Below are 25385 nucleotides of genomic sequence, written 5' to 3'. Positions count from 1 at the left end.
GACTAAAATTTGACTAAACCCTACAAATCTGACAGAGGAGGGAGCTCCGTGCTAAGAGTACACTTTCAGTCAGCACTTTTTCTCATCACGTGTGTGTGTGTGTGTGTGTGTGTGTGTGTGTGTGTGTGTGGGGTTGGGGCGGGGGGGTGCCCCCTCAGACAAGTTAGATCGACTCTGCAGGGTGTGGGGGGAGTGAGCTGGGTGTTGAGGTCTCAGAGGCGTGGGAGGATATTTGGGAAAACCCAAAGACATCAATTTCCGATAGGACCCATGCTTTACATCTTGAAGGTTCTCCACAGGGTCCACTTGGTTCTGGACTGTTTGTTAAAATTTAAGCCAGGGATATCTTCAAAATGTCCCAATTGCGAGGTTTGTACGGGCACTTTTATCCATTGTCTCTGGTCCTGTGATAGGCTTCAAATATACTGGAGTGCTGTGGTGGGTGCAATGGAAAGGATTTTGGCTATAAGGGTAGAGAAGGACCCGACCTCTCCTCCTCTTGGCTTGCCCGGTGTGTTCCCTGCAGGTGCACATAAGAAGAAAAAAGCTTTTCAACATCCTCCGTTTCTGTGCAAGAAAGAATATCTTGCTAGATTGGGTATTCCTGCCCCCACCTGGCAGGTTGGCAGAAGATTTGTTATGGACCATATCCCCTTAGATTTTCTCAGAAGTATGATACACCACAAAACTGAAAATTTGTTTAAGATTTGCCAGTCCTTTTTGGAATACCTGGACACAGGTATTCGAGGCGGAACTGTGAATGCGTGAGCGTTTTGTTTGGCTGAGTTGAGTTATGACTGTCTATTAGGTTGTTGGTTATTATTTATTTAGTTAAATAGTTAGTTGGGTTTTTTATTATTGTATTTCTGTCTGGTGGGTTTGGGTTTTTTACTTTTTTTGTGTTCTTTCTTTGTATTTGTAATATTTGTATTTCAATAAAAACATACATTTAAAGAAAATCTCTTTTTGCAGGGAACATGTTGATGACTTCCTTGATGCTCACTGTATTCCTGATGTGATGGAAAAGCTTTTGGATGAATTTGGTTCTTTGCCTTCAAAAGGAAATCTGCAACGTGCGTTACCAGGGCAGTATAATAATGGACAAGATAACAAATTGGAAACATTTTCTGTTGGCAAGCTGGATGGTATGCTTGTGCACGAATTCTGAATATCTCAAAGTTAGCCATCAGATTTTAGTTTGACAAACTAATAAGTGCATACAGTTCTCTTGAAAATAACTATTGGATTTAAATGATCAAAAAATTAGTTGAAGTTGACTGTGCTACTGTAATAATTTTGGATCTGAATTAAAAGAGAAATGTATTTTGGTCAATTTCAAATGAACTTTATTCATTGCATATTGGAAATCCACACTTGTAAGTGGATAACAATATAAATAACTAAAATTTGTGTGAATATGTGGCATGAGAATCATTTTTAAAAATGTTGAGATTAAAGTCAGGAAGTAGAGAATAAAAATTGCTTCACCAATGTCTTTATCAAAGGAAATCTGTTGTCATTGTAGGTGCTTTTCCCCACCAACACAATTGCCAATATAACTGTTAGTTGAAGTGGCCTGTGAAGTTACCTGTACTAACTAAGGTACAGTTGTATAAAAGTGCTTCAGTAACTATTGGCATTGTGAAACACTGCTAGACAGATTGCAGCACCTAAAGATGATGATTATGATCCACTGCTATCTCTTGGAACAAGAGGAGACAACTGTTGCAGACCATTGTTTCCAGCTGATTCAAAATACTGGTTATTTTTTAAGCAATTTTTTTCTTTTAAATGAACTGCTTCCTTTTTTTCGCAGAGAGATCTCCTCTGGACTGTTTGACTGATAATGAGAAAACAAATAAGGTATTTGCAGTCAAAAAATTGCATGTTTTTTTGTTCAGCTAAACTTAATTCAAACTGAAGTTGATATGTGTCTTGCAGGTAATAATTTCCAAGTTTGTCTAGGGCCCCACCAATCAGTCATACAGCACAGGAATAGACCCTTCAGTCCAAATTGTCCATGCTGACCAGGTTTCCCAAACTAAACTAGTTCCATTTGCCTGTGTTTGGCCCATATCTCTCTGTACCAATCCAAATGTCTTTTAAATGTTGTAACTGTACCTGCATCCAACATGACTTCTGGCAGTTTATTCCACATATGAACCACCTTCTGTGGAAAAAGTTGCTCTCCCTCAACTCCCTTTTAAATCTTTTTTCCTCACTCCTTTCAAAAAAAATTATTAGTGCCTCTAGTTTTGAACTCTTCTAACTTAAGGGTGAATAGCAAAAGATATTTTCCCTATCTATGTCCTGCATGATTTTATAAACTTCCTATAATGTCAACCTTTGACATTCCAGTGAAATAACTCTGAAAGAAATAGGAGGGTGGAGCTGATTTTAATGCACGAGTTCTTTGGGCACTTAGGCCTATTTTCCCAGAACAAGTTCATCAGAAAGATGCTTCTTCCTGTTAACCTCCAGTAGATGTAAATCTACACCGCATAATCTTTAATCGTAAGAGTTCACTCGTTCCAGGTATTAGTCTCAAACATTCTCTAAGCTACTTCTAATGTATTTACATGCTTCCTTTAAAATATGATGACCACTACTGTAAGGATACTTTTTGACTCCTGGAGTACAGAGGAGGTTCACCAAGCTGTTGCCTGGAATGGAACAATTGAGTAAAAAGGAGAGACTAGATAGGCTGGGATTGCTCTCTTTAGAGCAGAGAAGGCTGAAGGAGTAAGATTGAGGCAATGGATAAGATGAATAGAGAACAACTATGCCCAATGGTTGAGGGGTCCAATCACAGGAAGACATATCTTTAGGATAAGAGGCAGGAGAGTCAGTTGGGATTTTGGGGAATAAAACTGATTCACTCAATTTGTGGTGGGAATCTGGAATTCACTGTCTGAGAAGGTGGGGGCTGGACACTTTGGAACCTTTTTTTTGACAAACATTTGGGCGAGTACATCAAATGTCATAATATTCAAGGATATGGGACAAGTGCAAGAAATTGTGATTAGCACACCTTTAGCCAGTAATATTGGTGTAAATTCATTGGACCATTGCCTATGCTGTATGAATGTATGTATTTCTGTGATGTGGTATCATCAGTGTCCTTTCATAACTAAAGCATAATCTCCTCATTTAAAAACTTGAAGCAAAGCAAATGTGACAAGTAGTTGGTGCCTATTTTAATTAAACCCAAAAGCTTTGATTTGTGATTATAAATAATAGAGATTAGTTTCCACACAGGCATCCTTCTGTGGTTCCAACTCTTTTTGTATTTTAAAAATATCCTAAGACCTCAAGTTGTTTACTTTATTCTAGTGGTTCTGATGGGCTGCTTGCCACCTCTGCTTTAAAAGCTGTCTCCAAAATAAAACTGGCAAAATAACCTCAAAGTTACAGTCTTAAGTGTTTAACTGGAGGAAATGATATCTCACAAGTGTAGGTGTCAGACTTTCAAATTTGGGAAATTATGTATGGTGACCAGAGATTCAATTAATGTTTCCAAGTGTAATTACCATGAAAGACTTGAGATTGGCTGAACACTGATAGAGAACCTTTTTTTTTATTAGTTAAACCAGCTGTACTTGAATTTGATACAGAACTGGATCAGATGGATCAATAATACTGAGATAATGGTTATCATGTTTTAGCATTTGTTCTCTCTTATTGTCCTTTTGATTTGTCATTGTTTTATTTCAATTCATCAGATCCATGCATAGCCTGGATTTTGTATTTCTGTGTTGAAAGCTAACAGCAGGACATAATTTTAGTTTCTTTTTATTTTGAGTGGTATTAGGTTGTCTGGAAAGTTGTTTTTTTTTTTGCAGTCACAAAATATAAACCACACTAGCAACAGTTCTGCGCTTTAGGGCTAGGAAGGGGGGAAAATAATGGTCTGTGGCCCATCAACAATGCATTCTATGATACAGCGAGACAAACAGGAAAAAAAAAGTCATAAGATTGATAAGCACGGACTTCTTTCCAAGGAAGAACCGGGTCAGAGTGAAAGGCTTGTAAGAATAGTAGTGCAGTTAGCATTCTCCAAAGTAATCAAAGCTATGGAGTGAGTAAGTTGATAGACATTTTAAAGGGTTTTGATGAGACATTAACCAAAAATAGCATTGAGTAAATGCAAACGTTTGCCAGAAAGGTGAAGTGTAGTTGTGCCTATTATATATAGAACACTTGTGGAAGTTGGATGCAACTTCCATTGAGGTTTTTTGTATTTCTAAGTTTTATCGAGGGCAAGAGCTCAGTATCTATTTCTGACACTGATAAGAAAATAGTGATGTAGTGTAAAATAGTTTTGTACACTCTTTGTGTAAAAAAACTTAATTGATCCTTTGGTAGTACAATGGCAATCTTGTATGGAATATGTTCAGTGACTGACCAGCATAGTAAACAAATAGAATAAGTTGGATTTTTTCCCCTCACTATAAAGCTGGGTTTCAGTGCTGCAATCTGACGAGCTCGGTCAATTAAAAACAGTATGCTTGATGAAATGTTATTGGCTTTACGCACATCTAATTTGGTTATTTGAAACATGGGTTTGCATAGATACCTTTGTTCATACATCTCATCAATTTTCAAGCAGCAATATAGCCAGTTTGTCAGAGCAAATTGTGCAGCATTTCACACTTGTATCTTATCCTGAATTTGTAATAGTTGACTTTTATGTCATTAGGTTGATGGCACAAAGGACCCTGCTACAAAAGAAATGGATGACGATTTGGGAATAAGACGATACAGCGACAGTCTAGCTAGTTTGTTGGAAGATGAAAGACTGTTGTCACTGGCTAGTTTAGAAGATCAGTCCTCAGGTACAGTGTTAAGTGGTTTCCAGATTTCCTGTGGCAATGTTCATCTTGTACTTAAACTACACTGTAAAAAGTATGGATCATTTAATAAAAGGGCACATGAGCCTAGTGTTTACTCCTGCGTTTTAAGTTTGTCGTGTCCAAAGTAATTTTTGTTCACTGCACCAGGAAGCTTTTTTGAATGGCATAACTTTACTTTCATTGTATTTAAATAAATTCCTTTTTTACCTAAAGTAAAATACTGTGGAATCTTGCAAAAGGCAAGATATCCAGTTGGCCTATCAGACCTCCAGTACTTAATGAAAAATTTTTGTTTTTGTGTAGTCCTATTTACGTAAGTAGCTTTACAATGATTTTTTTTTCTGTGTGAATACAGTTCCTGTTTGTTTGAACATGCTTCCACCATTTTTTCAGGTAGTATTTTGTAGGTTATAATAACTCATTGCATGACTACAAGGCTCTTTCTCATCACTTTGGCTCTTTCGCTAATAATTTTAAATCTAATGACCCCCAAGATAGTGACCCTTTTGCCAATGGTAACAGTTTGACTGTAATTCATCGCAACTATTCATGATTCTTGTTCTGCCTGCTGATTTAAATATTCATGTTTAATAATCTTTCATTACATTAAAGATGCTGTATAAACATAGTTCCAAAAATTAATAATATCTCCATTCTAACAGATGATGAGTTTGCCGCTGAAGCATTTGGTGATGAGAGGCTGGAAGCTTATTTCAAACAGTTGGTCCCACCAGGAACACAGAGGGGTCACACTGAAGGACAAGAACTCCCTGAAGTCCATGCTGCATTTCAAGTGACCACTAATAATCCAACCAGATGGCACCAGGTAATTTCATGTCCTGTCAGTATATTGCACATTTAGTCTCTAAGGTTTGATTATTAAAATACATATAAAAGTCTAATTGTCATGATGCCGTATGACAGCACCCTTTTCTATTTAGGCTTGTATGAATCAGTAGAAACACTTGCCTCTAAACAACTGTGGTTTTTATCAGCAATCACATCAGTCTTTACTCTGTCATGCTTCCACACTGGTGTTTTTGACATAGTGACAGTACATCGTTGCACTCTTCAATGTACTGATTGTGTGCACCCAAATGTTTACAGAATGCATTGGTTATGTTGCTAAGTTGCTGTCTGTGCACATAAGGATTCTTAATAATCCAACCCTGCAGCACAATTGCCTGTGTATTTAGTCTTTTAAATAGTGAGCTAATATGTATGGATTTCTAAGTAGCTACTTGAGCTTAGCTGTGATAAGATGTGTATTCGGTCCTACAATAGCGCATGATCAGTCACGTAGCTAAGTGGAATAGCTTCTGTACTGCATAGGGTACAACATCTTGAATAGAAATCCCATATGCAATTTGAAACTTTTTTTTCACTGCGTTAGGGAATGAATTGCTTGGTGCACCTGAGTTTACTGGGCTATCCTTAATGAAATATTGTTTTTAAATACTACTAATGCATTACAGTTAACTAATAAAATCTTGTGTTTTGCTTTTGAGATTAAATCTGTCGGGGTATACTATCATTGAACATCATTGTATTATGTTGGTGGACTATTGCTAATGCCACAATTGAATTACATGTACATTTGCACTAGTTCAGATCCTGTACTAGACTGCCCATATCTGTTTCAGTCTGATTCTGGAGAATACGTTTTTTTTTGAAAGCAGATGATGTGTTGTATTCAGGAAACTGGAAGTGGGTCTGGGTGGAATACTATTGGGAGCATCAGTGTGGACCCCATTAGTTGAATGGCCAGCTTCTGCACTGTAAGGATTCTGTGGTCCTCTCAGAAAGGTAGATTAAACTTAGTGCAATTCTGAGCCCCCAAAGCCTCCAGAACTTATCTTGAGCCCTGACACCAACACTTGGTTCTCTTAATACCTGGAACTAGTTTCTGAGCTCTAATAGTATACAGCAATCTAACTACTCTTGACTTCTCAAATCACTTCGTCAGAACCAATATTCAGTTTTCTTGCCAGTAGCATTGCTAAAACTAGCACTGCTTAACATGGCCTCTACATCTGAATCTTAAAGTATAGAAAGGTCCTTTGGCCTGCTGTATCTGTGTCAGCTATCAAACACCTTTCTAGTATTTTTTCTTTAAAGTTGAATTCTGCAGAATTTCAAGTGATCTCCTATATATTTAAATGTTTTAGTTACTGCCTTTACCAGCTTTTCAGACAGTGTTGTGACCCACAGGGTAGCAGTCCATTAATGAAGGTATTGCTATTCCTGGAGTCATGACAAATGTTAGTTTTCTTAAGGTACCTGTAGTACTCCAGTTTATCTGACTTTCAAACCAAGTTTAATAAAACTGACCAGAATTCTGTCCTAACAAAGTATAAGTAAAGAGCTATAACCATTGGCATATGAATCTCCTAATTAAAATTAATCTCTCAGACTCCATCTCATGAACAAACAAATAGGGAAAATAGATTATTGATGGAGGTAGAGAAAACTGGGAAATCGGTTCAATGGTTTTTGCTTCATGGCTCCATGATAAGATTCTTTTTCTGGCTCCCTGAACCCTAGATGTTCGGTTGTCTTTCTGTGGAAGTTTCCAATGATTTATAAGAAGTGCATAGTGCCTTTTGCCCTGAGGAAATGTCTCTGATTTATAAGTTGAGAAATCACAACTCTCAGCAACTGCTGCACAAATGGTAGCTGGTTTTCTTCAAAATTTTAAAATTTGATTTGTTTTTACTGCAGAGAATGGCCAACCTTTGAGAACATCAACACTATACACAATTGTCTTTCTCTGTCTCTAACTTGATTCCAGTTTCACCCTGCTGACTAAGCAAGCCCTGTACTCCTGATTACCTGCATGTTGCAATAACTCATAGCCACGAAAGCAGTTCTCAATAGGTATTTAATTTCTTGCTGTACAATTATGTATCCATCTTGGTGGTTCCTGTTTTGAAAAAAAACATTGTTTCTTCTTTGTAATCTCCCTTTTTAATGACACAAACAAAAATGTCTCCTGCCGCCAAGCCAATTTTGGAATTAGTTTGCCAGATTGCCTTTGATCCCATGGGGTTTTAACTACTTGGGTCTCCAACATGAGACCTTGGTAAAAGTCTTATTAAAGTCCCTATAGTCTGCATCAGATGCACTACACTCACCCACACATTTTAGAGATCTCTCAAAGCTTAGGAAATTATTGTGTCTGACATCATGATCCCCTGATAAAACCATGCCGATTATTCTTGATTAATTTGTACCTCTCTGAGGCAGTTGCTTCTGTCCATCAGAACTTTTTCCCAATAGTCTTTCTAAAGCTAATGTTACACCTACTAGCCTCTAGTTCCCTAGTTTATTTTTACCATCCTTCTTGAATGGTGCCAGGTCAGCTGCACTCCATTCCTTTTTTATCTAAGAGTTGGAAATTAATGTTGGAGATTCCTGAAGTCTTTATTCTTGCCTCCCACAACAGCCTGTGCTTCATCGCGTTTGGGCATGGGGACTTAACCAATTAAGGACCCAATTTAAACTGCTGATACCTCATTCCTCTCAATTATAATTTGTCCAAGTATACTTTCATGCTCTTCCCTGATTCTTATACCTAAACTATTATGTGAACTATTCATTTTTCAAGATTCAACTTTGTGAACCCCCCCCCTTCACTCTTTGTTTGGCTATCTTCTATATGATTTTTGATTCTCTTGTATCTAACTTGGCAGTGTATTTTGTTCTGCACCCTCCTTTCTTTGCTGATTTTTTTGTAAACTCCTGCTCTTTGTATGTGCCTTGAGGGCTTCTGGTGTTTTGAGCCCTCAATCTGCAAAAAGCTTCCCTTTATTATTCCTCCTCAGTCCTGTACATCCCTCTGTCTGGAGTTCTCTGGTATCTTTGTCCCACTTTTCTTCTTTTTAGAAGAGGATTTGGCCCTCCACTTTCATTATTTCCTCTTTGAAAGTCTCCCAATACCTGCTACCTCTCCACTTTTGGCCAGATCCTATTTTTAGTTTGAAATCAACCTGACCCCAAATCAAAACTTTTTTTTTTCTAGTCCATCTTTGACCATTTCCATAACCTACCTTTTTAAGATCTTGTTCTGTTATGGTCACTATCACCACAATGCACTGATACTGACTTTTTTAAATTTGTGTAAAATTAGCACTGCCCCACTACTTGGACTTTCTGCAGGTTGGATACATCGAATATTTCCACTCCCTTTTAAGCCATTCACACTTCATCGATATTGGGAAAGTTAAAATCTCCTACTGTTATTATCCATTACTTTGACACTTCAGAAATGTGGCTATATATCTGCTCTTCTGTCTCTCCCTAATTGGGGGTCTATTGTATGTTCTCAACAACTTAAGTTTTTTTTTGTTCGTAAGTTCTACCTAATGGCCTCACCTGAGGAACCTGCTAAGCACTATCCTTTCTTTATTGTAGTTATTAATGCCACTCTCCCTCTCTCACTTGAACAGAATATTGAAGAGTCCTGTCGCTCCCTCAACCATCTATCCTGGACTGAAGCAGCACAATAGCTCAGTGGTTAGCACTCCTGCCTCACAGCACCGGGAGCCACCGCGTCTGGTGACTGTGCAAACTCCACACAGACATTCTCTCCATATCTGCAGGGCTTCCTCCGTGTGCTCCGGTTTCTTCCCCATAGTCCAAAGATGTGCAGGTTCGGTGAATTGGCCAAACTAAATTGCCCATAGTGTTCAGGGTTGTGTAGATGAGGTGCCTTCATTGGGATTAAATGTATGGGAACGGGTCTGGGCGGGTTATTCTTTTGGAGGGTCAGTGTGGACTTGTTGGGCCGAAGGGCCTGTATCCACACTGTAGGGATTCTATGATATGTCAGTGTGTTAATCAATACATTTTCTTATTCTCAAGACTCCCTTTAATTTGACATAACAGTTTAGCAAGAAAGGATAATATTTGTCTTGATTACATATACTTTGCTCTGGGTGTAAGTTTGCTCGCTGAGCTGAAAGGGTTGTTTTCAGACATTTAGTCACCATACTAGGTAACATGATCAGTGAGTCTCTGGTGAAGCACTGGTGGCATGGCCTGCTTTTCATTTGTGTTTAGGTTTCCCTGGATTTGTGATTCTACATCCAGAGCCTCAACCTGAGCTACAAATCTTCTCAGAACTCGCTAATATGCTTTGCTGCCAGACTAACTTTATTTTTCTTCTACATTTGTCTATGCATCACCCACTCTTGTACGTCTGTTCAGTTTCATTTCAGCTGGCAAACTAATTTAAAGCCCCACCAACAGCGCAAGTTGACTGAAACATCTCCCTAAAAGCCATAAACTATTGTGGTTCAGGGACTGACCTTGTGAATTAGTAACCTCAAGCCCTCCTGCACCAGCTATGTGTTCATCTACTCTATCTGTCTTCCTATGCTGTCTAGCATGTGGCACTGGGAATAATCCAAAGATGACAACCTTTGATTTTAGTTTTCAATCTAAATTCTTGATGTAGAACCTCCTCCTTCTGTCTGTCATTAGTAGTATGACCTCTGAGTATGACCTCTGAGTATGACCTCTGAGGTCCTCACTTTTTCCCTCTGAATATTATCCCCGCCTCATCCTTTTGAATGCCTTGCAACAGTTGAGAAACATCTTGGCCCTGGCCTCAGGGGGACATAGTATTGTGGAGTTACATCAGAAACCCCTGTCTGGGCACTTTGCTATGGAGTGTCCTACAAATATAGCTGTTCCTTTTGTCTATTCTCCTCGTGTTGCTGAGTGCTGACTGCATGCTTCAGAGGAACTTTCACTGAGAATTTTTCAATGTAAAACAAAATCTGTGCTTAAGTATGATGCACGCTGGGATTTTCCTGACTCCATGACTCCCTTTATTGTGACTAACAGTCACTCACTGCTTCCTGACTACATGTTTCTAAGTTATAGCACCATGAGATCTAATCGCATACTACCAGTATAACACAGCCTTGTGGATACAATAAAGTGCCTCCATTGGTATGAATGCTCCTGAACCTGGACATGTGGTCAGCCAGATTGCTGGAGTCACTCGTTTGCAGGCTGTGCATTACATTCTGCTTTAACTTGCTCACTTGCTATTCATTAGTTTACCGCTTCATGCTAATGTCACTTGTATAAGTCTGTTCAAGTCTGACATGTTTCCTGCTGGGATTTAACTGCTGTTGAACTTTCTCTGAGCCTTGCCTTCAGGCTTTTATGGTGAATCTCTGATAACATTCAGTCTATTCCTCTCTGTCTGGCTACTATTCAAGTCACCAGTAGACTAGAAAAACCTTATTCTGATTCCTGTTGAGTTCCACTTGGGTCATGCTATTGTCACCTTTTGGCCATGTTGCTTGGTATCTTTTTAATTATTTGGTTTTCCAGTAATGTGTCATTTAGTTCAAAGCCTTCGAACTTTATGGTTTGTGAGTGAAAATTGTGATGCTGCTCCTTTTTAACAAGGTTAGATTGTTGTTTTCTTTTATTCAGAATGCCTTCAAATCTGAGTTCGAAAGGTTTTAGGGCTAGTTTGATTGTACCTAACAGATACTGCCTTAGGCAAAAGGCTTTCAAATTAAGAAAACACTTCACTTTAAACAATGAAACAGTGGTTAGTTCTCCCTGCTCAACTTTTCTCTGGTTTGTTTTGGTTTGCAAGCAGTCTTTTTTGGCTGCTAATCCAAGAAACAGTTACATGGATGGCTTGGCCCCTCGATCTGTGTCCCTCTAAGACACCCAGTGTTTAATTTTAGGTTTTGTGTCAAAGGGTGTTTTTGGGACTATTGCAAGTCTTTGGAACAGCACCGTTCAGTTGGGTTTCGGATAGCTTAAGTTATTGGGTTGTTGGTGTTTCATTCAGTAATCTTGTAAGTAAATTCTGTTTTGTTTAGAACGAAGTAGTTTGACCAGCTGTGTCCCTCCAAGAATATCCCTGTTACACCTGCTTAAAACAATTAGCAAAGTTAGGTTCTGGGCTAATTTCTTCAAATGTTTTGAGGTGATCTGGCCTGGTCCATAACAGAATGAACTATATTGCTGAATATAATTGTAAAACCGTTTTTGGTTTAAAATGATACTTTTGAAGGTTTATTGGTCATGTTCTAGGGTAATTTTCAAATGCCTCCTGTTCGACAAGAAGCTACTGGAATGGATTCGGCACCATCAAGTGGTCCAGATACAGAAGATGAGTTGGAGGCTGCCCAGCAGAGTGCTTTGCAAGGACACTTGTCTCGATCAACAAGGCAATTGGTATGTATATTGAACTTATTACAGAGAAGGAAAATTATTTAAGTGTTTGCAAACTTTTTTTTAAAATGTGCAATATCTATGAACTTGCCCAATTTTTTATTACATTGACTTTTGCAAGTCAACAGCCACTGAATTTTGTCATTTTATCCTCAGGACTTTGATATAACAATATTAGTCTACAGCATTAGATACCAGCAAAGAATAGCTTTAGTCCTCCCTTTCTTCTACAACTTTAGATACCCTTTTTTAAAGTCAGATATAGCTTTTACAAATCTTTTGGGTTTGGTCTGGTGGCTCAGGGGTCAGCACTGCTGCCTCACAGTACCAGGGAGCCAGGTTTGATTTTACCCTTGGGGGACTGTGAAGTTTATTTTCCTTGCTGTGTCCGTGGGTTTTCTCCCTGGGTGCTCCCTTTGTGGGGGGAGAAAATTGGCTTTTTCCTCCACAATGTAAGGGTTATTTGCAATAGCGATCCCATTTTAATGAGGTAACAATTCCATAATATTGTCATTAGTATATTGAAGTTGATGAAAAATGTAACCAGTATATAGGACAAAGGTGAAAGTTGGCACAATCTCAACTCTGTTCTGGTGTTTAAGTTTTATGTTTAAGTGTACAATAATGATGGAAAGACTGACTTTATCTTTACTTGTGCATTTAATTTTTATGCTACTATAGTGAGTTGCATGTGATTTTTATTGTAGTGTTTCTCTATTTGAGCTATAAGGGGAGAGGCTGAATATGCTGAGACTATTTTTCCCTGGAGTGCCAGGCTGAAGGGTGACATTTTTATAAAGGCGTATAAAATCATGAGGGGCATGGATAAGATAAATAGACAAGGTCTTTTTCCTGGTGTGGGGGAATCCAGAACTCGAGGGCGTAGGTTCAGGGTGAGAGGAGAAAGATATAAAAGAGACCTAAGGGGCACCTTTTTCACGCAGAGGGTGATGCGTGTATGGAATGTGCTGCCAGAGGAAGTGGTGGAGGCTAGTACAATTGCAACATTTAAAAGCATCTGGATGGGTATATGACTAGGCAGGGTTTAGAGGAACAGAGGAATAGATCAGATTAGGATATTTGGTTGGCATGGATGAGTTGGAATGAAGGGATTGTTTCTGTGCTGTACATCTGACTCCAAATATCCATTGAATAAATGCTATTGGTTTCTCAACTTTACCAGCAAAGAATTACAGTTCAGGAATAACCTGGTTTTGATCTGGAATCTAGGCTATTTCAGCTCCGCATGCATAAAATGCTACAATTAGCATCATATTACCTGACTTTTCCAACTGAGTGTTCTCCTAGGACTTCGTGGAATGAGGTAGATGTGACACTGTGAGAACCATCTGGACCCTGGGTCTTTATAAAAGCCTGTTGGTGTTTGTATTTCTTGTTCAAGAGAAAGTTGTTGAGCAAAGTGCATTAATTATGGCTTAGAAAGGGTGGTAGCTGGGAAGTTGTTTCCGTTAGGCGGTAGGACCCGTGGGCACAGCCTTAAAATTAGAGGGGATCAGTTTAGAATGGAAATGAGGCATTTCTTCAACCAGAGAGTGGTGGAATTCATTGCCACAGAGTGCACTGGAGGCTGGGACATTGGGTGTCTTCAAGATTGATTAGTTCTTGATCTCACAAGGAATTAAGGACTACGGGGAGATTGCGGGTAAGTGGAATTGAAACGCCTATCAGCCATGATTAAATGGCGGAGGGGACTTGATGGGCCGAATGGTCTTGTTTCCACTCCTATGTCTTCATGTTAACTTGTTTACTTGCCCAGGAAAAACCAAATGCCGTAGCTTTATCTCATGAGTTTGTATATCAACTTTTCCCAAAAGATGTGGGTGTCCTTGTGCACTGATTATTGAATGCAAGCATGCAGGTGCTTCAGGCAGTTAGGAAAGCCAATGATATGTTGTAGCAACTAGGAAAAAGTGACAACTGCAGATGGCTGGAGACGAGAGTCGGAAGATATGGCACTGGAAAAGCATGGTAGAACAGGTGGTATCCGAGGAGCAACAGTTTTGATGTTTCAGGCATAAGCACTTCATCAGGAATATTGGCCCAAATGAAATGTTGGCCTTCAGTGCAAAATGGTTTGAGTATAGAAGTAATGAAGTTTTAATGCACCTGCACAGGACATTGTTGAGACCACAGCCTCGTCTAAGAAAAGGTATAGTTTCTGGAGAGGGAATTGAGCCAACGTTCACCGACTGATTCCTGTGATGGCAGGTTCCTCCTGAAGGTAGTTGTATCCACTGGGTCTGTATTCACTGGAGTTTACCAGAATGGTAGAAGATCTCATTGAAACATAAAGCCGAGAGCATTGTGTCCAGCCCTGTCAAAGATGTTGTTTCTACTTACCAAACTATCCAGCACAACTGGGTTTGCAATATGTAGTAGATCAGATTCTGGGTAATCCAAGATGGAGGACGGGAACATGTACCAGGTGTAACAGCTGCTCTTTTGTTTTTTTTTGAGGTATTTTAGGTGTGGGAGGTGATTTCCTCGAATTCCAAGAGCAGCAATTACTGTTTTATATGCTATTGCATTGTTTTGGAACTTTATAGAAAAAAAAGTCAACAACAGTTTTTTTTAAAAAGGGAGAGGGACAGACAAAGGAAGCACATGTGAGGTCAGTGCAGGAGAGAGAAAGCAAAAGAAAGCTAACTGACAGAATTAACAGTTACTGCCTTTGCTGTTGAATTCATGTATCCCTGGACATTGGAATGCATCTGGGAAAATTAAATAAAAAAGTGAAATTAACAACTGATCTTGGAGGAACCTGTCTGGGAGAGGTCACAGCACAGAAGCAGATAGGTGACTATAAGTAGAACTTAAAATATAAGCTGTAAGTATTTAACCTGGAGCAGTGTTTATTAGAGGAATCACAGTTTTCTGCATCTGTGGACTGGAAGAACCAAAAATGGTCCTTTTGTAGAGTGTGGGAGTTTAGGGAGAGTTTACAGGTTACTGAGGATTATATCTGCAATAAATTCCGATGGTTGCAAATCCTAACTGGTCAAATGGATTGGTTGGAGAGGCAGTTAGAGGCAATGCGGAATTTACAAGAGCAAGTGGATGGCATAGATGGCGGGTATGGGGGGGGCGGCGTCTCAGATACAGTCACATAGATGGGTTCACTCCAGGAAAGATAAGAGAGGTAGGCAGGTGGTGCAGAAGTCTTCTCTAGCTATCCCCATTTTAAACAAGTGTGCTGTTTTGCTCAATGTAGGGGGTGATGGATTCTCAGGCGAACGTAGCACAAGCAGTCAGGTTTCTGGTATTGAGACGGGCTCTAATGCAATAAGAGGTACGTTGGGTTCCAGGCGATCAATTGTGTTAGGGGACTCTCTCTCTCAAGCTGAGGTACAGACAGACGTTTCTGTAGCCAGCAGCGAAAAAGCAGAATGCTGTGTTGCTTCCCTGGTGCCAGGATCAAGGATGTCTCAATGAGGGTGCAGAATGCTCTCAAGGGGGAGAAGTGCCAGCAGGAGGTCATTGTCCACATTGGAATCAATGACGTAAGAAGGGAAAAGGTTAAGATTCTGAAGGGAGATTACAGGGAATTAGGCAGAAAATTTAAAAGGAGGTCGTCAAGAGTAGTGATATTTGGATTGGTCCCAATGCTACAAGCTAGTGAGGGCAGGAATAGGAGGATTGAGTAGATGAATGCATGGCTGAGGAGCTGGTGTACAGGAGAAGGATTCAAGTTTTTGGATCATTGGAATCTCCCTTTGGGTAGAAGTGATCTGTGTAGAAGGAGGGATTGCATCTAAATCAGAAGGGGACTAATAATATGGCAGGGAGATTTCCTAGAGCTTGTCGGAAGGATTTAAACGAGTAAGGTGAAGGGGTGGGACCCAGGGAGACAGTGAGAGAGATTTCAATCTGAGAACAAAGGCAAGTCATACAGTCAGGGCAGGCAGGGACAATGCAAAGAACAAGTTAGTGCTGATAAATTAAACTGCATTTATTTCAATACAAGGGGCCTACCAGGAAAGGCAGCTGAACTCAGGGCATGGTTAGGAACATTGGACTGGGATATCATAGCAATTATAGACAGTTGGCTCAGGGATGGATAGGACCAGGATACAAATGCTACAGGAAGGATAGAAAGGGAAGCAAGCGAGGAGGGGGAGTGGCGCTTTTGATAAGGGATAGCATTATAGCTGAGCTGAGGGAGGATATTCCTGGAAATACATCCAGGGAAGTTATTTGGGTGGAACTGAAAAATAAGAAAGGGATGATCACCACCTTATTAGGATTGTATTATAGACCTCCTAATAGTTAGTGAATATGAGAAACTTGTAAGGAGATCTCAGCTATCTGTAAGAATAACAGAGCGGTTATGGAAGGGGATTTAAACTTTCCAAGCATAGACTGGGACTGCTATAGTGTTAAGGGTTTAGATGGAGAGGAATTTGTTAAGTGGGTACAAGACAATTTTCTGATTCAGTATGTGGATGTACCTACTAGAGAAGGTGCAAAACTTGACCTACTCTTGGGAAATATGGCAGGGCAAGTGACTGCAGTATCAGTGGGGAGCATTTTGGGGCCAGTGACCATAATTTTAATTGTTTTAAAATATTGATGGAAAAGATTAGACCAGATCTAAAAGTTAAAAGACTAATTTTAATGGTGTTTAGGCAAGAACTTTCAAAAGCTGACTGGGGACAGATGTTCGCAGGTAAAGGGACAGCTGGACTATGGAAAACCTTCAGAAATGCGATAACAAGAATCCAGAGAAAGAATATTCCTGTCAGGGTGAAAGGAAAGGTGGGTAGGTATAGGGAATGCTGGATGACTAAAGAAATTGAGAGTTTGGTTTTTTAAAAAGAAGGAAGCATATGTAAGGTATAGTCAGAGTGAATCCTTAGAGTATAAAGGAAATCAGGAGGGCAAAAAGAGAACATGAAATAGCTTTGGCAATAGAATGAAGGAAATTCCAAAGGGTTTTTACAAATATACTAAGGACGAAAGGGTAACTAGGGAGAGAATAGGGCCCCTCGAAGATCAGCAAGGCATCCTTTATGTGGAGCTGCAGAAAATGGGGGAGGTACTAAACGGGTATTTTACATCCGAATTTACTGTGGAAAAAGGTCATGGAAGATATATAATGTAGGGAATTAGATGGTGACATTTTGAAAAATGGAGGAGGAAGTGAAAGGCAGAAAGGTGGATAAATCCCCAGGACCTGATCAGGTGTACCCTAGAACGCTGTGCGAAGCTAGGGAAGTGATTGCTGGGCCTCTTGCTGAGATGTTTGTATCATCAACAGTCACAGGTGAGGTGCCGGAAGACTGGAGGTTGGCTAATGTGGTGCCATTCTTTTTAAGAAGGGTGGTAAGGACAAGCCAGGGAATTATAGACCAGTGAGCCTGATGTCGGTGGTGGGCAAGTTGTTGGAGAGAATCCTAAGGGGCAGGATGTACATGTATTTGGAAAGGCAAGGACTGATTAGGGATAGAGTCAAGATTAGAGTGGTGCTGGAAAAGCATAGGGGAGGCAGCATCGGAGGAGCAGGAAAATCAACGTTTCGGGCAAAAGCTCTTCATTGCAGACTCACTACCACAGCCACATCTGCTTCCTCAGTGCTTGCCTCCACAACCAACTGATTAGGGACAGTCAACATGGCTTTAGACATGGGAAATCATGTCTCACGGACTTGATTGAGTTTTTTGAAGAAGTAACAAAGAAGATTGAGGGCAGAGCAGTAGATGTGATCTATATGGACTTCAGTGAGGTGTTCGACAAGGTTCCCCATGGGAGACTGGTGAGCAAGGTTACATCTCATGAAGTACAAGGAGAAATCTCCATTTGGATACAGAACTGGCTCAAAGGTAGAAGACAGAGGGTGGTGGTGGTGGATGAGGGATGTCTTTTCAGACTGGAGGCCTGTGACCAGTGGAGTGCCACAAGGATTGGTGCTGGGTTCACTACTTTTTGTCATTTTATATAAATGATTTAGATGCGAGCATAAGAGATACAGTTAGTGAGTTTGCAGATGATACCAAAATTGCAGGTGTGGACAGCGAAGAAGGTTGCCTCCGATTACAATGGGATCTCGACCAGATGGGCCAATGGGCTGAAAAGTGGCAGATTAATTCCGATAAATGCAAGGTGCTGCATTTTGGGAAAGTCAAACCTTAACAGAACTTATACACTTAATGATAAGGTTCTAGGGAGTGTTGCTGAACAAGAGACCTTGGAGAGCAGGTTCATAGCTCCTTAAAAGTGGAGTTGCAGGTAGATAGGATAGTTTGGTATACTTTCCTTTATTGGTCAGAGTATTGAGCACAGGAGTTGGGAGGTCATGTTGCGGCTGTACAGGACATTGGTTAGGCCACTGTTGGAATACTGTGTGCAGTTCTGCTCTCCTTCCTATCGGAAAGATGTTGAAAGGGTTCAGCAAAGATTTACAAGCGTGTTGCCAGGGTTAGAGGATTTGAGCTATAGGAAGAGGTTGAATAGGCTGGGGCTGTTTTCCCTAGAGTGTTGGAGGCTGAGGGGTGACCTTAATCGAAGTTTCTCAAATCATGAGGGGCATGGATAGCATAAATAGACCAAGTCTCTTCCTTGAGGTGGTGGAGTCCAGAACTAGAGGACATAGGTTTAGGGTGAGAGGGGAAAGATGTAAAAGGAACCTAAGGGGCAACGTTTTCATGCAGAGGATGGTCCGTGTATGGAATGAGTTGCCAGAGGAGGTGGTGGAGGCTGGTACAATTGCAGCATTTAAGAGGCATTTGGATGGACATATGAATGGGAAAGATTAGGAACAATATGGGTCAGGTGCTGGAAGGTAGGACTAGATTGGGTTGGGATGTCTGGTCAGCATGGGCGAGTTGGATCGCACTGTTTATTTCTGTGCTGTACATCTCTATGACTCTGACTGAGATGAGGAGAAATTCCTTTTGAGGATGGCTATACTGTGGACTTTTCTCTCAATGAAATAGAAATGTGGTCACTGTTTTAAGAAAGAAATAGATTTCTAAATGCATCCAGGGATATGGACAAAGAGCAGGAACATGGTATTGAGGATCAGCATTGGTCATGTTGAATCGCGCACTGGGCTCAGAGGCTTGTTTCTGCTCCTAAATTTGTTTGGGCTAGGAGTGATACCCCTGAAGCAAAGTGATAAACTTCCAACCACAACCATCTTGCGTTCTGTGCCAGGAATGACTTCACCCAGTGGAGCATTTCCCTTGATTCCATTGACTCCAGTTTCGACAGGATGACTTGACCAGTTTGAAAGCTGCCTTGATATCCAGTGCAGTTATCTCCCGGAGTGAAACTGGTTGAAAACTGGCATCTGAGAAGCTGTATGATAATACACTTAGCACTTGGGTGAAGAAGGATGTTAATGTTTCAATTATGTCTTTTATATTGATGTGGAGATGCTGGTGTTGGACTGTGGTGATCAAAGTCTTAAGTCTCACAACACAACCAAGTTGTAGTCCAACACGTTAGTTAAAAGTCATGGTCTTTGTGTCGGTCTTTGTGTCTTTTGCGCTCTCTCTCTCTGCTACAAGGGACACAATACATTGCTTCTGATTCCTCTGATCCACATTCAAATGTAAGTTTCACCTGTCTTTTTATTTTTGCATTGTTAATGGTACACCAAATGGTTTGCTGTGCTCACAGCATGGGTCTGAACTATTTCTCTGAAAAGCAAACCACGCTAGTTCTAAATTGTTATTTAAAAAACTTTTTTTAAACCCCTTAGGAAACACCAGAGAATTTTCCTAAGTTCCACTTGTCACCATGACCATGTAGTCTGTTATGGGCTCACCACAAATTAAACAAACATTTCTTTGAACTGCTGTTACTGCATGGAGTGCAGGCATGACCTTGTCAGTTTTTCAGCCAGGTCAGCTTGCCTGCTGTTTAATAGCTGTTGCTCTGTTCTGACTGTAAGTTACAATCCCAAAAAAACTTAGGTATTTTTAAGTTGTATTCTAAAATGAATGAGCTATAAACCAAATATTTGCGAACTTACTGCCTTAATTAAGGTAAGTTGCTTTAACACAACCAAGATTGGACTTCATTTTTTTTAATTGCATACTATACATTACAGATTGAATTTATTTCATGAACAATCTAAGAATTTTCAATATGCATTATCAAGTTGTTACCTTAAATTTACATTGCAGCTTGGAGAGAGTAATCATCCCAGCTTTAGACCAGGATTGGAAGGCGGTAGTTCTGATGAGTCCATTGGACCACTTGATGAATTAAATGACATTGGATTTGAATTTAGAAGAGGAGCAGAGGGTCAGGTCATAAACTCACCAGTTGGGGGTAAGTACTGTATTACCATATGAAAGACTGCGATGTAATCAATTTTCAATCAGATGATACCCAGCCAGAACTGTGGGAGTTTTGTGCTGGCTGTCATTTTTTTTTATTTTTAAAAACTTGTTTCTGCAACACTTGTTTGCCTAATATTTGCTTCAAAAAATAATTTTCACTTGAGAAATATTTCTTGCACTGAAAATCTTAACTTCATGATTCACTAGCAAACCAGAACCTTGATTCATAGAGCTGTACAGAATGGCAACAGATCCTTTGGTCCAACTCGTCCTTGCTGACAAGGTATCCTAAATTAATCCAGTCCGATTTGCCATTTGGCCTGTATACCTGTTGAACCTTTCCTATTCATATACTATCCAAATGCTTTTTAAATGTTGTAAATGAACTAATGTCTGCCACTTCCTCTGCCAGCTCTTTCCAAACACTCACCCCACGCTTTGCATGACAAAATTGCTCGTTGGATCCCTTTTTAAAATTTTTTCCCACTCACCTTAAACCTATACCTTCTAGCTTTGGACTCCTCTCTCCATTCCGATGTAAAGATCCTGTCGATTCACCCTGTTCATGCCCCTCGTGGTTTTGTTTACCTCTCTGCCTCTGAAGGTCCAAGAGAAAATAGCCCAAGCCTGTTCAGCCTCCCCCTGTCTGCTTGGATTTCCTCAGTGTGCTCCGGTAACCTCCAACAGTCCAAAAAATGTGCAAGTTAAGTGAATTGGCCATGCTAAATTGGTGTTAGGTGAAGGGGTAAATGTAGGGGAATGGGTCTGGGTGGGTTGCTTTTTGGAGGGTCGGTGTGGACTTGTTGGGCCAAAGGGTCTGTGTTCACACTGTAAGTAATCTAATCTATCGCTCAAAATCTCCAATCTTGCCAACATCCTTGTAAATCTTTTCTGAACCTTTTTCATGTTTCACAATGTGCTTCCTATACGAGGGAGACTAGAACTGCATGCAGTTTTTCAATTGTGGCCTAACAAATGTCCTGAAATGTCTCAACTCTGATACTCAATGCTCTGACCAATAAAGGAAAGCGGACAAAACACCACCTTCACTATCTTACCTAACTGTAACTCCACTTTCAAGGAACTATGAGCATGCACTCCAAAGTCTCTTTGTTCAACGTCACACCCTAGGACCTTACCATTAAGTGTATAAGTCCTGCTAATATTTACCTTTTCCAAAATGCAGCACCTCACACTTAACTAAATTTAAACTCCATCTGCCACTCCTTGGCTCATCTGATCAAGTTCCTGTTGGACTCTTGAGGTAACCTTCTCTGTCCACTGCACCTCCAATTTTGGCGTCATCCGCAAACTTAATGACCATATCTCTTTTATGTTAATATCCAAATCATTTGTATAAATGACGAAACGCAAGTGGACCCAGTACCGATCATTGTGGCACGCTGCTTGTCACAGGCCTTCAGTCTGAAAGGCAACCCTCCACCACCATTACCCTCTGTCTTCTACCTTCAAGCCAGTTCTGTATGCAAATGGCTAGTTCTCCCTGTATTCAAGCAATCTAATCTTGCTAATGAACACTTGAACATTTTATTCAAGATGCCTTTTAAAAGTCTGGTGCATGGTTAACTGAGACTTGGCATGTTCTGTTGAACTAAATTTCATGTTTGAAAACCTTTTTGCCTCCAGTTGATCAAAGGGCTCTACGATTTCTGGATAGATTTGAGATGCAAATGTTTATTCTTTAGTGTTTTCTTGTGTTCAAGTTGTGCTTCATGTGTAAAGTTAGTATAAAGAGGTCTTACCATTTGTTCTAGCTTTGGCATTGTTCACTGATCTGTCCCATGATTTTAGATTTTATGACAAGCTCTATTCACTCAGACTTGGCATGTCCCAATTCTCGCAGGCTTGGGGCTCAATGGACTTGGCCTTTCTGCAACATTTGGCAATCCTGAAGCAGGGTATAGCCAGCACTGAGCTGCCCTTGAGTTGGTGAATCGCTGGGCAGGAGCAGCTCCTGCAATTTTGAGCAGGTTCATACCACAATACAAAATCACTGCTTATTTTAATGTCGCAATGATGACAGTCATCTGACAGCACCCAAGTGTGAAGTTGTTTGTGGCAGTGTAGGCAATTAATAAATATTTGGACCTGGAACTTATAATTGTTTGAATCGGCTTAACAATAGTTAGGGGCTTGTTTTGGAGTTCAGACTCGAAAGGCTGTATGGCATTTTTCTGTGTCTTAGACCATATCAAATACCACTGTCTCCAAAATAGAAAGTTTTGAGTCTCTGGTTTTGAAGGGAACTTGAGTCCAGGAGTTAAGTTTGCAATTGTATATTGGCTTGGGATTAGACAGCAGTAACGTACTCTGCCCCCTGAACTCTGTGTGGTGAAGGTTCATCAGAGTACTCTTTGAGAAGATGGGATTGTCTAGAGATTGAGGGGACTGGCCTATTTTGCACTTGGACTCCCTGGGATTGAGATGAGGAAGGATGAGAAGTTGATCTCACTCTAGTTGAGGACATTTATCACAGATTTCCAAACAACAGTCACCCCCTTCACCCAATGGTTGGTGGCAATTCTCAGCATCAGGGACTGGCCATTTTTGGCCACTCAAGTCTACAACAACCCTCCCATTCAGATCCATCCTATCTCTGTAGCCCTTTATTTTTCAGTACTGAACCACCTGGCCTGCACATTCTTGGACACTACAGGACAATTTAGCATGGCATGTCCGTTTGACCAGCTTATCTTTGAGAAGAAACTGCAGTGCCTGACGAAAACCCTTTTACACACTCAGAACTCCATGTAGTTGCCTGAGGCTGGGATCAAACCTGGCTTTCTTCCACTGTGGGGCAAGTGGTAGCAGCTGAGTCACCTTGCTGCCCAGATCTGAGGTAATCTTTACCATCCCTCACAGTTTACACTGGGCCACCTTCCATACCTAACTCAGGTGTACAAAAGGAATGGGATGAGGGCATTCAGCCCTTTTTTTTTGTGCTCCCCCCCCCCCCCCCCCCCCCAACTTGTTCATAGCCAAGGCTGCATTGTTGACCATCCCTACCACTCTTGGAGCTGAGAGGCATGCTTGGCCATTTTAGAGGGCAGTTAAGACTCAACAGCAGTGGATCTAGAGTCGTGTGTAGGCCAGACTAGGTGAGGACTGCGGATTTCCCTTTCTCCCTCCCTGAAGGGCATTAGTGAGACAGGGCTTTTATGATTACCACTCCTCCTCCATTTTTCTTTATTTTCTTTTTTTTCTTTTTTCTTTTCTTCATCTTTTTTCTTTTTCTTTTTTGTTTTCTTCATTTTCTTCTTTTCTCCTTTTTGTTCATTTCTTCACTTGTTTTTCTTTTCATTTTCTTTTTCATTTTCATTTTTTCTTTTTCTTCATTTTCTTTTTTTTTCCTTCTCCTTTCCTCATCCTCATCCTCATCCTCATCCTCCCTCTCCCTCCCACAGAAACAAGTAGTCTGGCCCCCTGCATTACTTGCCTGGTGACACTGCCAGTGGCCACCATTTTTCTTTATCACTTGAATTAGCTTGGCACACTTACTACCATCAGTCAGCATTGAGCTGGGGTGTTATGTTAAAGCTGTACCAGACATTGATAAGGCTGCATTTGGAGTAATGCATACAATTTTGATAGCCCTGCTCGAGGCAACATGTTATTAATTGGAAAGGGTGCAGAAAATATTCATACGAATGTTAACAAGACTGGATGGTTTCACGTACAGGGAGAGGCTGGATAGACTAACTCAAAGTTTGTGAGAAGATTTGTAGCTCGGGTGCTCGTTGTTGTGGTTCTGATCGCCGAGCTGGGAATTTGTGTTGCAGACGTTTCGTCACCTATCTAGGTGACATCCTCAGTGCTTGTGAGCCTCCTGTGAAGCACTTCTGTGATGTTTCCTCCGGCATTTGTAATGGTTTGAATCTACCGCTTCCGGTTGTCAGTTCCATCTGTCTGCTGCAGTGGTCGGTTTATTGGGTCCAGGTCGATGTGCTTATTGATTGAATCTGTGGATGAGTGCCATGCCTCTAGGAATTCCCTGGCTGTTCTCTGTTTGGCTTGCCCTATAATAGTAGTGTTGTCCCAGTCAAATTCATGTTGCTTGTCATCTGAGTGTGTGGCTACTAAGGATAGCTGGTCGTGTTGTTTCGTGGCTAGTTGGTGTTCATGGATGCGGATTTATAGCTGTCTTCCTGTTTGTCCTATGTAGCGTTTTGTGCAGCCCTTGCATGGGATTTTGTACACCTACGTTGGTTTAGCTCATGCTGGGTGTTGGGTCCTTCATTCTGGTGAGTTGTCAGAGTGTGGCTGTTGGTTTGTGTGCTGTTATGAGTCCGAGTGGTTGCAGCAGTCTGGCTGTCGGTTCGGAAATGCTCTTGATGTATGATAGTGTAGCTAGTCCTTTGGGTTGCGGCATGTCCTCGTTCCATTGTCTTTCCCTTAGGCATCTGTTGATGAAATTGCGCGGGTATCCGTTTTTGGCGAATAAATTGTATAGGTGTTCTTCTTCCTCTTTTTTTGCAGTTCTGGTGTGCTGCAGTGTGTTGTGTTCCTTTTGAATAGTGTTTTGATGCAACATCTTTTGTGTGTGTTGGAGTGGTTGCTTTCGTAGTTCAGAACTTATTTTTTTCCTCCAGAGTGAACCAGGCTGAGGAGTGATGTTCATAGAAGTTTAGAAATTCATGAGAGGCATAGATAAGGTGAATAGTGAAGGCCTGTACCCAGGATAGGAGAATCCAAAAGTAGAAGATGTAGTGTTAAGGTGAGAGGGAAAAGATTTAAAAGGGATGTGGGTGGCAGTGTTTTGGCACACCGGTTAGTTTGTTTGTGGAATGAACTGTCAAGGGAAGTATTGCATTCAGGTACAGTTGTAACATTTAAACAACAAGATCTCCAATACTCAAAGCTGTACCCAAAGGTAGGAAAGGTATAAAGGCATTTGGACCAAACGCAGGGAAATGTGGCTCATGCAGTTTGGGAAACTTGGTTGGCATGGACGAGTTAGGTCGTAAGGCCTGTTTCTGCATTGTATGACTCTGAC

The 25385-nt window shown here is 40.7% G+C and overlaps 1 protein-coding gene across 4 annotated transcripts in view; it reads left to right on the top strand.

Moving 5' to 3' along the window:
• cep192 (centrosomal protein 192) overlaps positions 1-25385 on the top strand; it is a 182503-nt gene that overhangs the window by 18588 nt on the left and 138530 nt on the right. For all 4 annotated transcript variants that reach the window (XM_060823867.1, XM_060823868.1, XM_060823866.1 and 1 more), the window contains exons 4-9: positions 973-1145; positions 1817-1863; positions 4700-4835; positions 5516-5679; positions 11922-12065; positions 20213-20360. In XM_060823867.1, coding sequence (XP_060679850.1) covers positions 973-1145; positions 1817-1863; positions 4700-4835; positions 5516-5679; positions 11922-12065; positions 20213-20360 — 812 coding nt within the window. The remainder of the gene's footprint in view (positions 1-972; positions 1146-1816; positions 1864-4699; positions 4836-5515; positions 5680-11921; positions 12066-20212; positions 20361-25385) is intronic.

This window comes from Hemiscyllium ocellatum, chromosome 4 (genome assembly GCF_020745735.1).
Source record: "Hemiscyllium ocellatum isolate sHemOce1 chromosome 4, sHemOce1.pat.X.cur, whole genome shotgun sequence".
In the NCBI taxonomy this organism is placed as follows: Eukaryota; Metazoa; Chordata; class Chondrichthyes; order Orectolobiformes; family Hemiscylliidae; genus Hemiscyllium; species Hemiscyllium ocellatum.
Note: the sequence above shows the minus strand (reverse complement) of the source record. Positions and strands in the feature narration are given on the sequence as shown.